Source organism: Aquarana catesbeiana, linkage group LG07 (assembly GCF_042186555.1).
Source record: "Aquarana catesbeiana isolate 2022-GZ linkage group LG07, ASM4218655v1, whole genome shotgun sequence".
In the NCBI taxonomy this organism is placed as follows: Eukaryota; Metazoa; Chordata; class Amphibia; order Anura; family Ranidae; genus Aquarana; species Aquarana catesbeiana.
The window spans coordinates 294,439,383-294,456,763 of record NC_133330.1 but is presented as its reverse complement, the minus strand read 5'-3'; the positions used below and the strand labels follow the sequence as shown (position 1 = coordinate 294,456,763).

General features: G+C 41.3%; 1 protein-coding gene across 2 annotated transcripts in view; it reads right to left on the bottom strand.

Moving 5' to 3' along the window:
- The window catches only part of FAF1 (Fas associated factor 1), a 473,366-nt gene that overhangs the window by 310,284 nt on the left and 145,701 nt on the right, over positions 1-17,381 (bottom strand). For both annotated transcript variants that reach the window (XM_073593564.1, XM_073593565.1), the window contains exon 7: positions 3,182-3,290. In XM_073593564.1, the coding sequence (XP_073449665.1) occupies positions 3,182-3,290 (109 nt within the window). The remainder of the gene's footprint in view (positions 1-3,181; positions 3,291-17,381) is intronic.

Genomic DNA, 17,381 nt, shown 5'->3' with positions numbered 1-17,381 from the left:
ATCCCTTTCCGCTCTGTAACTGAAAGCCCCTATGAAGGTACCGACACAAAACTGGAGGGAGTGTGTGCAGGAGCCTGACATTGCACCTGCAATCCAATGATCGTGGGTGCAATGCTTTGCAGGCACCTGTAAAACTATAATAAATGCATTTATTTTTTCCCTGCAGAAATATGTGCGTTTATGATTTTTCCCAAAAAGGTGAACATGGCCTTTAATTTTACGTGACTACACAAGAATACAAGAAATAAAAGCAATAATCAAGGTCACTTGCAGAAGTTCAAGCAAATACATACAAAACACACCTATTAGTTCAGTTAGTTCAAAATAATCATAAAGCGAATTTTAAAATAACAGAGTAATTGCCCATATTTTGACTTTATATTGCTATCCTATTTTCACCACAGCTGAAAACAATAGGAGGTTCTACACTATGAGGAAATCTGAATCTTTAGCTCTGCCCAGTGCAGTCAGCCTATCTTCTTTTTTAGGTTCTTAGGCCTCATGTACACTGAGTGTTTAGCCCCCGATGCATGAGGCTCCAGCGTTAATGTATAGGTGGGAGGCCCACGTGCACCGCCCAGCCTTGTTAAACTCCAGCAGCCATAAGAGGCTGAACGCTCTATGAATGGAAGAAGCAGATCTTCCCTTCTGCCTGTCCATTCAGAGAGTGTTTTTCATTGTGAGAATGAGTACAGGCAGTGCCGGGACAAGGTCATCTAGTGTCCAGGGCAAAGATTCTAAACTGCGCCCCCCCACAAGTTGACAGAAGAAAGATACGGGTACGGGTTGAGAAGGTAAACCCAGTACCGTCCAGATCTCACAGCACTCCGGCATTCAGAAGCAGGCAGCTGTGTTCACAGGAATACGGGAGTGCCATACAGGTCCGGATGATCACAGCTTTGGGGGATATCCTGGGGGACAGAAGATTTCAAGGAGCAGAGACACCAGCACATGCTAATCATTCATTTAAGTAGTATCCAAGGTGCAGATGTAAAAAATAAGAAAATAAAAAAAAAAAACACATCACTAAACTTCATTTAAGTTTTGCTGATCTTTCACTATAGGGAGCACTCAATGAAAGAAAGGACAAATGAAAGAAAGAAGAAATAAAAAAAAGGAAAAATAAAAGAAACAAGAGAGCACATCTATCAAAATAATGCGTTATTTTTTAACAGTCGCTGACATCCCTGCTCTCTCTGTTTCAATGCTGGGGGCGTTGTTTGGGGAGTGGCATGATTGACCAATAAAAGACATGGCCCTAATGATGTGATTCGCCAGACCACGTCCCCTGCTTTATACTGTCAGTCACAGAAGCTTGCTTCCAAGGGATGAGTTGTGATCGCTGGTGACTGACATCAATGGAAAAATAGTTGCACTCACATATAGCAGAAGGTGTGCAGGCATGTCAATGGCCCGACTATCTGGAGAATACAGTAGCCACTAGTGGCATCAGTCCTCAGTTGACCTCCTGATAGATTGGGGTAGATGTGAGAGCTTGTCCTGTGTCCACATCAACACAACCTAGCTTGGCAAATGGTAGAGGTTTCCACGACTTACAGGAAATGGGCCGCTCTCAGCAAGCAAGTATTCTGCCTAATGCTACAACTGATCTCTGGTGTATTCCACGCTGCTCTGGACGTTGGACGAGCACTCAAATCTACCCTGGTCTATCATGTGGTGAACTGAGGACTGGTACAAATAGCAGTCCTGCTAACCTTGGTACTAGTGCAACATTCACTACACAAGCAAAGCCATTAACATGCCAACACACCTTCTACCTATAGTGAGGCAAACCATTGTTTTAGGCCGGGTTCACACCTATGCATTTTCTTGTACATTTTCAGTTTTGCAGAAACACACTACAGTCTATTTAACATGGTTTCCTATGGATGTAGTTCACATCTGTGCATTTTATGGAAAGGGCCAGGGACTTTTTTCTGGCTTTTGGTTCCATAGACTTCAATGGATCAAAACACAAAATGCACCTGGAATAGGCAAACTGCAACCTGCATAGGTGTGAACCAGGCCTTAAAGAGAAAAGTATTACAGTAGTTCGATAATGCACTAGGTCAGTAAGCGCTCTTTTTCAATTCAGCTTTAACCCTCCAGTATCTAAAACAATTACTTTTAGGGGGGGTTAAATCAATGAAGCCCACAAGTAACGATATGTAATGTAGACCTAACTTTCATATGCAGCATAGCGCAATATCCACTAACATTTAAATAATTATTCAATGTGAATATCTAAATTAAAAACAAGCGAACAATGGCCGCACACCTGGACGTAACGCGTATGGGAGCGTGGCGTCACCCACAGCCACCTTTCTCTTGGTGTTTTTTTACCAGCCAATGTATGTAATATATGCGTTTTTAGCTAGCACTGCTGACGTGCCATCGATGTAAGTGCAATTATCTGTTACACAGGTATATATATATATATGTGTGTATTTTTTATTTTTATTTTTACGGAGATTGTGTGTTCTGTTCCCTTACATACTTATTCCAATGAGACTGGAAGCCGGTATAGCGATATAGGATACACTGAAGCTGGGACATCAGATCTGCATCCCCAGTTCCCTTAAAGGGAAACACAGTGAATTGGGACCTACTGGTAAAGCAGGGGTCATAACAGGAAGGTGAGAGGCTACAGTGCACAAGATGTTGGAGTGGCACTTAATGTTGTTGCAAGTTTTAACGTTGTGGAGGACCACGGATTTTGATTTTGGATTCATTTATACATATTGCTTGTTGACTTATTTACATATATGGACACTGTTATATGTCATTGATGACTTATTTATACATTTAGATATTCACATTGAATAATTATTTTGATGTTAGTGGGTATTGCGAGTTGAGAGTTATGCTAATATATGGTGAAATCACTTTTATGGTGTGAGCAGCAATACGTTCTTTACTTTTTCATACACATGTATTATTTGATTTTGTTTTTGGCTGCACTGATTAGTACACTTTGGTTTTTGAGTTATCTAATGTAAACGTAACAATGCTGAATTAAGCTTTTCAGGTTTTACAGCACCTGGGAAATACAACTAACTCCTGAAAGGAAGGGAGGGAAAATAAAACAGAACATTAGCTGTATGGGTACAGCACTGTCGAGCTTTTATGATGGTTAATGAGACTTTTATTAGAGCCCAGCTCTATGAAGATGCTCACTCACCTCTTGTATTGTGCAGCTCCCTGAAAACTGCAGGTTGTACTCCCTCTGGACTTCGCGGTGAGTGATGATCAGCATGAAGTTCTGTTTTAATGAATCCTCCTGCTGAGAGCTGGAGGGATGGAAATAGAGACAGGAAGTCAGCAAGGACAAGTAGTGACATGTCTCTTCAGCGCTACCTCACCTCTCGAGAGGACTGGGGCTGCCATACAGGCAAGTCCGGGCACAGACCGGCCCAATCAGCAGATCTGCTACAGTACTGACCACATACAGACATCATGCCCTGTGCGCCTGTTACTTCTCAGACACATAGGCAACACTGACATTAAGTCTAATTTGTTAAAAATGTACACTCAGCATTACCGCAGGGACTTGGACCACACAGGGCCACCCTGACGTGTTATAACACATGTCACAATGTCACTACACACAGGTAATGGCAGAAGCACAATATTGCATTAACTAGTCTCTGAAGTAATATATAGATTCCAGTATAATTGGATCGTATAATCAACATAGGTTAATGATTGCTCTTACAGGGATGGTAACCCTATTTTAAAGTAAACCTGTAACAAACCAAAGCAATTAAAACAGCACATAAGATGAAATAAAATTCATAACCAGAGGTTACCTTCAGCTGATGCAGCACATCTAAACAATACATAGGTTCATAAATATAGGCAGCCGCAGTGATGTTCAAATTTGGACTTTCCATGTAAAATTCTAAATTGGATCCACCCACTTCCACCTCCTGAGTCTCACAATTGGTCCTTTCAGGTATCTGCCTACATGCTTGAGATTTCTTCAGAGCACCAAAGTATCCTCCAAAACCTAAGCACTCAATTGTGCAAGCAGAAGCCATGACTTCCATGGTCGATATTTGGCCCACCTCCTCCCACCTATTTGTCAGTGAGGAATCCCACAGCTTATGGTGGCCAGCAGTAAGGGCAATGAGTCAGGCCAAAAATCAGCCATCAGGTGTGGTTAATATTTGCATAACAAATTGTCTGGATTCTGGAGATTTCTGAGTCTTTCTAATATAAACTGAACAGGCACTGGAAGAGCTTGACTTTATAAATCCAGGGACACCTTACAAAACTGAGGGAACCCTTATTCTTCAGACCCTTCTGTTTAAAAAAAAAAAAAAAATAGTATTAAACCTACCAAGAATTGACACATCCTAAATAGTAATGTATTACAGTGCATTGCAACTCGGGTTCCACCTGTGGCACCTAGGCAGGATAGATTCTAGAAAACCTGAGGATGTCAAATCTCTCAGAAAGAGGATTCAGCACAGTGCAGGGGCATAAGGTAAGGATACTTTAAAGGGGTTGTAAAGTCAGAAAGGTATTTATCCTCTTTAAGGTTAACCACTTCTGGACCGCTGAATGCCAATATACGTCCTCACTTTGAGGATGGATATCGTTGTTATGGCAGCAGCTAGCTGCTATAACCCCAGTATCCACGTGTTCGGCCAGCAGTCCGCTACAAGATAAAAGTGGTCTTGGTGGCGGATTCAAGACAAGATCACTTTTTGGCTGTGCATGGAGTGAGGGGAAGGTGGCACCCACCTGTCTCCATGAAATTGCAGGGCTGAAGCGACATCAAAACGTCACTTCCGTCCATAGCTCTTAATGGGCTTTTTTTTTTTTTTTAACATTTTTTTAAAGGACAATTTTTTTTATTTTTATTTTTTACTGTATTTGAGTTTAAATATGAGATCTGAGGTCTTTTTGACCCCAGATCTCATATTTAAGAGGTAATGCCATGCTTTTTTTTCTATTTCAAGGGATGTTTACATTCCTTGTAATAGGAATAAAAGTGACAATTTTTTTATTTTATTTTTTTTAAACAGTGTAAAAATAAAAAATAAAAGGTAAAATAAATTTTAAAACTTTTTTTTTTAAACGTGTCCTGTCCTGACGCGCTCACGTGCAGAAGCGAACGCATACGTGAGTAGCCCCTGCATGTGAAAACGGTGTTCAAACCACATATGTGAGGTATCGCCGTGATCGTTAGAGCGATAGCAATAATTCTAGCCCTTGACCTCCTCTGTAACTCAAAACATGCAACCTGTGGAATGTTTAAAACATCGCCTATGGAGATTTTTAAGGTTAAAAGTTTGTCACCATTCCACGAGCGGGCGCAATTTTGAAGCATGACATGTTTGGTATCAATTTACTCGACGTAACATTATATTTCACAATATAAAACAAAATTGGGCTAACTTTACTGTTGCCTTATTTTTTTAATTTAAAAAAGTGTATTTTATCCAAAAAAAGTGCGCTTGTAAGACCACTACGCAAATACAGTGAGACAGAAAGTATTGCAACAACCGCCATTTTATTCTCTAGGGTGTTAGAAAAAAAATGTATAATGTTTGGGGGTTCTAAGTAAATTTCTACCAAAAAAAACTGTTAACTTGTAAACAACACATCAAAAAAAAAGAGGCCCGGTCCTTAAGTGGTTAAACAGCTTCTTCTCCAATCTCACTGTGTGGCCCCGTGTCCTCAAACTCTCTGGCATCACCACTGAGGTATTTGTAAATCGCTATCATGTCCCCCTCTTGAGCGTCTCTTCTCCAGCGAGAACAAATGTAGTGCTTGTAGTCGTTTCTTCGTAATTAAGGTCCTCCAGTACCCTTATTAATTTTGTTGCCCTTCTTTGGACTCTCTCCAGATCCAGCACATCCCCTCTGAGGACTGGTGACCAGAACTGGACGGAATACTCCAGATGTGGTCAGACCAGAGTTTTATAAAGTGTCAGGATTATAGTTTTATCTCTGGAGTACATCCCCTTTTTTATGCATGCTAAAATTCTGCCTGCCTTGGAAGCTGCAGCTTGACATTGCATGGTATTGTTCAGTCTGTCATCTACTAGGACCCCCAGATCTTTCTTCATCCTTCCCCCAGAGGTTCTCCCCCAGTGAGTAGTTTACGTTTATGTTCTAGTCCCCAAATGCATTACCTTACATTTCTCCACAGTAAACCTCATTTGCCATGTAGTTGACCACTCTAATATTTTGGTCAGGTCTTCCTGTGAAATTTCTATATCCTGATGTGAAGTTACTGCCCTGCATATTTTTGAGTTGTCTGCAAAAACTGAGAATGAGCTATTTATCCCACCCCCTATATCATTTATAAATAAATTAAATGGCCTTGGTCCCAGAGCCTTGGGGTACCCCACTTACCACTCTAGACCAATCTGAGTACAAGTTATCACCACACTTTGGACATGCCCCTGTAACCAGTTTTCTATCCAAGAACAAATCTTATGGTCCATGCCTGCAGACCTCAGCTTGTATATGAAGCGTTTGTGGGGAACTGTACAGAATGGTTTTGTAAAATCCAGATACATCAAATCCACAGGCCTCCCCCTGTCTAGGTGGCAGGTCACTTCCTCGTAGAATGTTAACAGATTGGTCTGGCAGGAACGATCCTTCGTAAATCCATACCGATTACTACTAATGATACTGTTTTCCTCAGCAAATTCTTGAATATAGTCCCTTATCATCCCCTCCAAAAATGTACCTACTATTGATGTTAGGCTGACTGGACTTTAGTTTCCAGGAATATGTGTCTGCCCTTTTTTGAATATTGGTACCACATTGGCTTATCTCTAATCAGCTGGGATAATTCATGTCAGTATGCTGTCCACAAAGATTAGGAATAGCGGTCTGGCTATAACCTAAGTTCTTTGAGGACTCCTGGGTGTAAGCCATCTTATCCTGGTGATTTATTTGTGTCAAGTTTATCTAGTGTTTTCTTGACTCAGGCCTCTTTTAGACACAAGGGTAAGTCCTGTGATGTGCTACTAACAATACTGTGATGTCCGGTATACCCCTCCTTTTCCTATGTGAAAACTAAGGAGAAGAGGTATACATGAATACATTTTGACCTAAATTTAAGAAGTAATTAGATTTTCTGCTTTTTTTTTTTATTGAATATGTTTTATAACAGAAAGTAAAAAAATATTGTTTTTTTTTTCAAAATGTTCAGTCTTTTTTTTTGCGACCAAAATACTACCCAAAGAATGTTCAATTTGTGTGATAAAAATTTCATTCACGTACAGTGTTGCATCACCTCTCAATTTCCAGTTAAAATAGCGCAGTGCTAAACAGCAAAAAAAGGCCTGGTCATGAAGGGGTAAAATCTTCCAGAGGTCAAGTGGTTAAAGTCGGTTAAAGTTTTTAGCAGTACTTTTTCTTCCTATGTGAATGCAGTAATCGATTACATTTTTGTACTTGGGTTTAACCGCTTGCCACCCGCCCACCATCAAATGACTAAGGGAGGGTGCGGCACTTGTTCTGGGTGAACGCCACATGACGGCGCCCCTAATGACCACTCTCGCGTGCCCGTAGGGGCGTACAGCGCGACGATCGCGGCAGCATCGTGTTGCTAGGATACGGTATGACCCCGATCTTTGTAAAGAGCCGATCACGCAGCTCTCAAACCATGTGATTGGCTGTGTCCAATTACAGCTGGTCACATGTAAACACGGCAATACCGGTGATCGGCTCTCATCGCCTCACACTGACAGTGTGTGGTGAGGAGAGCTGATCAGCGGCATGATCATCAATGCCCTGATTACAGTAATGCCCCCCAGTACCACCAATCAATGCTCATTAGTGATGCTAGTCAGTGCTGCCTTTCAGTGTCCATCAATGCCTGCTCATCAGTGCTGCCCATCAATGCCCTTCAGTGCCGCCTATCCATGCGGCATATTAGTGCCACCTAATCAATGCCAATAAGTGCTGCCTCATCAGTGACCATAAGTGGTACCTCATCAGTGCCCATCAGTGAAGGAGAAAAATTACAAAACTTACTGACAAACTTTTTTTTTTCTTCCAAAATTTGTGGTCTTTTTTCTTTCTTTTTTTTTTTGGAAAAAAAAACCCAGCAGTGATTTATTACCATCAAAAGAAAGCTCTGTTTGTGTGAAGAAAATGATAAAAAAATATTTTGGGTACAGTGTTGCATGACCGCGCAAGTGTCATTCAAAATGTGACAGCGCTGAAAGCTGAAAATTGGCCTGGGCAGGAAGTGCCCAGTATTGACATAGTTAAATATACTTTAACAGCTTAAGGACCGTCCCACGTACATATACTGTGGCAGGGCAGCCCTTAAGTGCGAAATCATGTACCTGTACATGATTTCTTCTTCCGGGTTCTGGGGCACGCGCCACCGGTGACCCACTCTCGATGTGATTGGACAAAGCAAGAGCCAATCAGCGAACCCCAATGTCCGCCGGACCCACCGATTGTTCCCAGGGCAGACAGAATGGCAGTCTGCCTATGCAAACAAGGTAGATCGCTGTTCTGTGACAGGAGAAGAGAAATATCTTGTGTTTCTGCTAAGCAGGAACACAGATCTCTGTCTTCTTACAGTACAAGCACATCCCTCCCCCCACACACAGTAAGAAACCAGCACCTAGGGACAGATTTAACCCTTTAATTGCCCCAGATGTTAACCCCTTCCCTGCCAGTGTCTTTAGTATCGACAGTGCATATTGTGTAGCACTGATCACTGTATTCGTGTCACTGGTCCCCAAAAAGTGTTCGCCACAATGTCGCATTGCCGCTATAAGTCACTGATCGCCACCACTACTAGTAAGAAAAAAAATATATCATTAATAAAAATTACATAAAAATATCCCATAGTTTGTAGACAATATAACTTTTGCGCAAACCAATCAGTATACACTTATTGGGATTTTTTTTTACCAAAATATGTAACAGAATACTTACTGGCCTAAATTGATTAATAAATTAGATTTTATTGGGAATGTTTTATAGCAGAAGGTAATATATTATATAATTTATATATATATATTATATAAAATAATATAATAATAATTTTTTTTTTTTTTTGTCTTTTAGTTTATAGCGCAAAAAATAAAAAAATAAAAACACAGAGGTGATCAAATACCACCAAAAGAAAGCCCATTGTGTGGGAAAAAAAAAGGACATCAATTTTATTTAAGTACAGCGTCACACGACTGCACAATTGCTAGTTAAAGTAACGCAGTGCCGTATCGCAAAAAATGGCCTAGTCATGAAGGGGGTAAAACCTTTTGGGACTAAAGTGATTAATGTAGCTTTCTAACACTAAAATACCACATACAATAGGAGCTTTTTTTTAAATCATTAAAGCAGTTCAAAGGTATAACATTAATAACCGATCTTCGACCACATCATTTTATTTCAGAAGGCCATTATCAAAGCTCATGTCCTGTGCTATCTGTTAACAGGCTCTTCTTTATTTTAAAACATGTTCATTTGTTCGATGTCCATGAACATTTACACAGTGCGCGCCTCATCTGCAACACTGCAGTGTGTCATTTGCTATTTTCATATACTGCCTCGGGAATTCAAATTAAACACTGCCAAAACTGTCAATTAAACTTACCGTTTTTTTTTCTAAGCTTGCAGATTTATAGCGGCTCATGTCAGGCGAGGATCACATTTACAGTAATTACAGCTTATTTACATTAACAGAAAATAAGAAATCAATATGTAGATGGAATGTTTGTTGTAGCTAATGCTAAAGGACATCTCACATTTGCTGCAAACAGCCGCCACTTAAAAAGCTGGCGTCTATGCAAATCTGGAGAATACAAAATCACGGCAAGATCCGCCTGACGGGAGCAAAGCAAACATGGGACTCTAATCTTAGAGGGGGTCCGGGATGCAGACTTCAATTATACTGCAACAAAGCATTGCACCAACTGCTATGTCATACATTGTACCTGCACACATGAATGATCACACATGCTCTCAACTGTGCATGTATGAAAGATATTTCTATAGGAGGATTTTATATATATATATATATATATATATATATATATATATATATATATATATATATATATATATATATATATATATATATATATATATATATATATATATATAAATCAGAAACATTTTCCACAGCCCTGCTAAATCCACATGCTTTTCCGTGAGTCGCCAATTCAATATCCTTATCACATTCATAGGCATAGGTATCCAATCACTGGCTTCCACCTATACAATGCTCAGCATAAATGAGTACACCCCAAGAGATTTGTCAGAAAACCTTTACTTTTCTTTCAGAATCAACATTTTCTATGGAACACTATACTACAAAATACTCCCACAACTGCGGGCCATTGATTGCAACCAAAATGTGTTAACCACTTGCCGACCAGCCGTCTCCAACCATATAGCTCATTTGGAGACTATACAGGAAGGACTTCCACCCAGGAAAAGCTTAACCTGGCTGGGGCGACAAACGGTAAGGGATACCTCGCAATTCCAGTCCTGATCGGACGGATTTCTTATGAAGTTCTAGGATATTCCGGGTTCCAATCACAGAGGATCCCCAAGGTTCCAACCTGGTTGTCGGCTGACAACATAAGCCTGTTTGACTCACACAACGTACGTTCTTCTGAGTTCAAACCATCCAGTAAGCCTACATCTACCTCGGTGGTGGCTTAATCACACTGGTGTTTTTAGTTTTCATCCACCATATTGGATACTTATGCGGAGATCAAGACCTTCAATCTATTCACTATATATTGTGGACTTTCCATCACTTATTGCACATTGTGGATTTCTAAGAACTTCTCGGACTTATTCATTTATTTATTTTTATTTTTTTGCACCAATTTTTATTTTTTTAGTTTTCAGCCACTTATATGGTATATATCACATGTGGTATTTCTATCATTCATGTATATCTGTTTAGTCACTATGGTTTGTTGATTTACCTAATTTGATCTACTAAGATTTTTTGATTCATTTTTCTATGTCAGTGGCAGGGTTGTGTTAATCAACCCAAACACTTTAGCGCTACACCTATACACCTCTGCGATTAAAAAATGCATTGATTACTGTAAAAAATGTCACCGGCAGTGAAGGGGTTAACACTAGGGTGCAGTGAAGGGGTTAAGTGTGTCCTAGTGTGTGTTCTAACTGAAGGGGGATGGAGACTGTGCAGGGAAGATAACAGATTGCTTTTTAATACTCTGTATGAACAGACGATCTGTCACTTCTCCCCTCTGAGAGTCGGAAACTGTGTGTTTACACACACAGTTCCGGGTTCTCCGTGTCTCAGCGGCGACCGCGGGAATCCAGCGGTGATCGAGACCGCCGGGCACTCGCATCCGCTCGGGGGATGCGTGCCCCCTAGTGGCCACAGGGCGAAGCGACGTTACATAATGTAGTTTCTTCGGCTGGTCGGCAAGTGGTTAAACAGGTGTCCAGCAGACAGCTGATTATAAAAGAACGTTACTTAACAAAGAAAACCCCTAGCCCCTTCATGTTGTCAGTAATGGCACCACATGGAAGAGAAAAGACCCGAGAAAAATGTCACAAGACCCGAGAAAGAAAATCATTTCTTTACACAAGAAAGGTAAAGGCTACAAGATCAGAAAAGCTTCACTTATCAGTCAGAATACTTTAGCAAAAGTGATACAAAAATTTAACGAAGTTGGAACTGCAGCCATCTCACAGAGACATCCAGGCCATCCACAGAAGTTAAAACCTCGACAGGAGCGTCTTCTGATGAGAAGGATTGAAGAAAATGGCCATGCAAGTTCACTGCAGTTAGCTAAAGAGCCAAACTGGGGTGATTGTTTTACGTGACACAATACAGCATACAATGCAGAGGAATGGCATGCATGAGTGTCGTCTATGAAGGAAGCTTCTCCTAAAGCCCATGCACAAAAAGCCCACCTAGAATTTTCCAGGGCCCATACTGAGACAGAAGAAGACTACTGGGACTCTGTACTCTGGATTGATGAGACCAAAAACAATGTTTTTGGAACTGATGGCTTCAAAACTGTATGGCGTCGCAAAGGTGAGGAGTACAAAGAAAAATGCATGGTGCCTACAGTGACACATGGTGGTGGCAGTGTCCTTCTGTGGGTCTCCATGAGTGCTGCTGGTGTTGGGGAGCTGCGTTTCCTGGATGGTATCATGAATCCACAGATGTACTGCTCTAAATTGAAAGAGAAGATGCTACCATCACTTCCTGTCCTTGGCCGTCGTGCACTTTTCCAACATGACAACAATCCAAAACACATATCTATAGATTTTCACTATTAGATTTTCTGCAGATTTTTGTCTTCAGATTTACCAAAACTATATAATATGAGGTCAAACCTTAAAGGGGTTCAATTTGTATGCAATCAGGCGGGGCCCTTGCACTACATGGTTTTGGTAAATCTGAAGACAAAAATCTGCAGAAAATCTAATAGTGTGTATGGGGTCTAAGGCCACTTTTGCATTTCTGAAGAAAAATAGGGTGAAAGTGATTCAGTGGCCAAGTATGTCATCTATGGGGAATTCTGAAGAGACAAGTTGAACATCACTCTCGATCCAGCATCCAGGCTCTAAAAGAGGTCGTTCTTGAAGAAAGGAAAAAGATAGATGTTGTAATATCTCACCAACTTGTTCATTTCATGCCTAGAAGACTTGGTGCTATCCTTACAAATCACGGAGGTCATACAAAATACTAGATGTAGTAGTTTTTGTTGTGGGGTGTATTTATTTTTGCATCAACAAATTTGAGTAAAACTGGAGATTTTGTAATATATCATTAACCTTACCTTCATGTAATGAGCTAAACAAATGTTCTATAAAACTCAATTTTGTCAAAATGTTGGAAATTGTTCTTGTGTTCATTGAGATATTGATGAAAATCTTAAATTTCAAAGAGGGCGTTACTCATTTATTCTGAGCACTGTATGCATGTACATTCACTGACCACTTTATTAGGTACAGTACACCTTGCTAGTATCGGGTTGGACCCCCTTTTGCCTTCAGAACCGCCTTAATTCTTCGTGGCATAGATTCAACAAGGCGTTGGAAACATTCCTCAGAAATTTTGGTCCATAGTGATATGATAGCATCATGCAGTTGTTGCAGATTTGTTGGCTGCACATCCATGATGCGAATCTCCCATTCCACCACATCCTAAAGGTGCTCTATTGGATTGAGATCTGGTGACTGTGGAGGCCACTGGAGTACAGAGATCTCGTTGTCATGTTCAAGAAACCAGTGGTGAGATGATTTGAGCTTTGTGACATGGTGCATTATCCTGCTGGAAGTAGTCATCAGAAGATGTGTACACTGTAGTCATAAAGGGATGGACATGGTCAGCAACAATACCGTGGCGTTTAAACTATGCTGAATTGGTACTGAGGGGCCCAAAGTGTGCCAAGAAAATATCCTCCACACCATTACACCACCACCAGCCTGAACTGTTGATACAAGGCAGGATGGATCCATGCTTTCATGTTGTTTACACCAAATTCTGACCCTACCATCTGCATGTAGCAGCTGAAATCGAGACTCATCAGACCAGGCACGTTTTTCTAATCTTCCATTGTCCAATTTTGGTGAGCCTGTGCGAATTATAGCCTCAGTTTCCGGTTCTTAGCTGGCACCCGGTGTGGTCTTCTGCTGCTGCAGCCCATCTGCTACAAAGTCCGATGTGCTGTGCATATACAGATGGTATTCTGCATACCTTGGTTGTAATGAGTGGTTATTTGAGTTACTGTTGCCTTTCTATCATCTTAAACCAGTCTACCCATTCTCCTCTGACATCAACAATGCATTTTCCTCCACACAACGACTGCTCACTGGATATTTTCTCTTTTTCGGACCATTCTCTCTAAACCCCAGAGATGGTTGTGCGTGAAAATCCCAGTAGATCAGCAGTTTTTTAAATACTCAGACCAGACCGTCTGGCACCAACAACCATGCCATGTTTAAAGTCACTTAAATCTCCTTTCTTCGCCATTATGATGCTCAGTTTGAACTTCAGCAAGTAATCTTTGCCACATCTAGATGCTGAAATGCATTGAGTTGCTGCCATGTGATTGGCCGATTAGCAATTTGTGTTACCAAGCAATTGAACAGGTGTACCTATTAAAGTGGCCAGTGAGTGTAAATAACTGGTGAAGGCCACAGCAACCGCTCAGACATGGAGCTATGTGCTGGGAAATACAGGAAACAATCACTAAGGCCAATGATCTATATTGCAGCAATTTACAACCTGGGGAAATCACATAGAAACATAAAAGGGTTAAGTCCATGCTAAAACTAAAATCCCCGTATCTATAGACACCCACTAACACTAACCTATCTAGCCCTGTAAAGAATAAATCAGTATACATACATTTTCTGCAGGCGATTTGACCCGATCCCACGCTGTGCTGTCAGCAGTGGCTTCGCCATGGAGGCGGGTGTCGAGGACATGTCTGACAACGGAAGCCCCATAGTAAGTCTAAGGGTGATGTCACTCCCCATTCATTTCACAGCCGGTCGGCCGTGACCTCTGAAGAGCTTCCGCCGCTGGAGATTGGGCCAGATCACCTTCAGAAAAGGTATCTATACACATTTTTTCAGGGCTAGATAGGTTAATGCATAGAATGCATTAAGATAAAAAACCTTCTGCCTTTACAACCACTTCAAGGGGAAATGTAAAGCTGACGACCATATACTTAGATCTATCAACAATCATGTAATGTATAGGCAACTGGATAGAATTTGTACTGCATAGGTTTGTCCTCATACAACCCCCACCCCCCACCCCTTAAAGTGTTGTAAAATGTTGTAGATTGGATACCCATAAAAGTGGAATTAAAGTCACTGTACTTACCTTCTTGTAGATCATATACTGTAATGTAGGATGATATGATTCTGTTGTAGTGATTTTCTCAAAACAGCAGCATTTGAATTAAAACGAACTGAAAGCTGAAGTCCAGGTTTCCTGACAGTTTAACCCTTTCAACACCAAAGCCATTTTTTGCACACGTGTTAAAAATCATTTTAGGTCTAAAGATTTTTTAAAACCCCCAAGCACTCCGAATTTTCTAAAAGCAGAGACCCGGGAGAATAAAATAGTTGTAGTTTTGATTTTTTTTTTGTGTCACACAATACTTGTGCCATGGTTTATCAAGCGCAAATTATCAGTAAAAAAATACACCAATGTTCATTTTAGGGCAAACTACAATATATTACCCAAGTTTAGGTAACTTATAAAAGATGAGGTTGCGCCAAGTAAATAGATACCTTACATGTCAAGCTTTAAAACTGCTTCTTCCCAGAGTCGGTGAAAGTTAACGGGCAGCTGTACAGCCACCCAATCACTTTCATCAGAGAGTCGGCAGTTGACTTGTGAAACACGTACACACCTAAATCCCATTGATGCCACTACTGTACAACGTACATTGGTGACAGTAAAATAGTTAATATGGGCCAAGCTGGCCCAATCAATTTATTTCCATTATCAGCTACATATACGCACTGTATTTTGCAGCAGTATGTGCGACTTCCCGTCTGCTGCAGGAACTAATTTGTGTTGGTCTGAATACTTCTAAGCCATTAAGGAAAAGCTTTCTACTTTTAGCAATAAATACAAGACTTCCTCTGATAATTTGGAGGTGCATTTTACATCATCCACCCACCTCTCAACCTTGGCCAATCAGAGGAAGGCTTATATTCACTGAAATAGGAAGGGCTTCTCCTGAATGGCTGGGCAGCATTCAGGCCATCTCAGTTCCGGTCCAAGTAGCAGACAAGAAGTCGCCTGTATTGCTGTGGAACTGACCACAGCCATACTGTATGAATACTGTATGACGATAATACTACTACAGAATGATACAGCTCATACAGGAGCTCAATCATTTAGTAACATTTCCTTTTTTTTTTTTTGAGCCAGCTTCATTCGGGCTACATGGAATTCACATTTAAAACTTGAAAGCACACAGCGCTCCGATTTTACGGTGTGCAACGGGAAACGCTGATAAATGTAATGAATGGGCTCCCTCTAGTGGTCAAAATAGGGCATAATTAATTTCAAGGTCATCCATTACTTTCTCAAAATATACATACATTACATTCAGTATATACAGTACACCAGTGGGCATCAAACCTGTCCTCAGGGCCCACTAACAGGCCAGGTTTTATGTATTACCTTGGGGAGACGCAGACTAGAATACAGCAATCACTGAGCAGCAAATGATATCATCTGTGATGTATTGCAGTTATCCTGCAAACCTGGCCTGTTAGTGGGCCCTGAGGACAGGGTTGATGACTTACTTCAAAAACTAGTTCTTAATTGGGATGGTTGCCATTCTAGTATAGCTTGATTGATGGATTTGAGGTGGGGGATGCACTGGAAGCATTCAGCTGCCATTGTGCTCTTGCCGGGCCTCTAGGGTGTCCCTGCAACTTTGAGAAGTGGGCTCCCTCCCTCCAGACATACTTGACCTTAATTTATTCACTGCTATACTGTACATTCTCCAACGTGGAGACTCTCTAATCTAAAGTGACTGTAAACGCAGAAGGTTTATTTATCTTAATGCAATCTATGCATTAAGATAAAAGCCTTCTGTGTACAGCAGCCACACACACACACACACACACACACACAAATACTTACCTGAGCCCCATCTCTATCCAGCGATGTTGCACAAGAGACTCAGCTGTCCCTCCTCATTGGCTGAGACAGCAGCAAAGCGCCATTGGCTCCCGCGGCTGTCAATCAACGTCAGTGAGCCAATGAGGAGAGAGGAGGCGGGGCCAGGCTGCGGCTCCATCTCTGAATGGACACACGGAGCTGCGGCTAGGCTCGGGTGCCCCATAGCAAGCTGCTTGCTGTGGGGGCACTCAACAGGAGGGAGGAGCCAGGAGCACCAAAGAGGGACACGAGAAGAGAAGGATCTGAGCTGCGCTGTGAAAAGCCAACTGCACAGAGCAGGTAAATATGACATATTTGTTATTTAAAAAAAAAAAAAAAATCAAGATTTTAGTATCACTAAGAGTTGGGACCACACTTTAAAAAGGAGCCTTGGCGAGGCACTGCGGCTTCAACATACATTTGCAACTAAAACCTCTGTTTTAACATGAATTGTTAGACCGGGTCAGTTTGTTTTTGCAGACTAGTTGGTAAGTGTGCTCGGCAACCTTCTGTTTGTACTGAACTCCAAACTCACCTGTTGTCTCCCATTTGCCCCTTCCTCTGTTACTTGGCAGAAACTGAAGCTCTTTAATTTTCTCCTCTCCCCACTGTGTGTCTCCAAAAATGTATTGCCAGCCATTGGAGTAAGCACAACTCCTGTCTGCAGGCACCAAGTCTCAGTGAAGACCCACCGACTGTGTTAGGCACTCCTCCATGGGCTTTAGGGGGGTGTTAATCACAACTGCAAT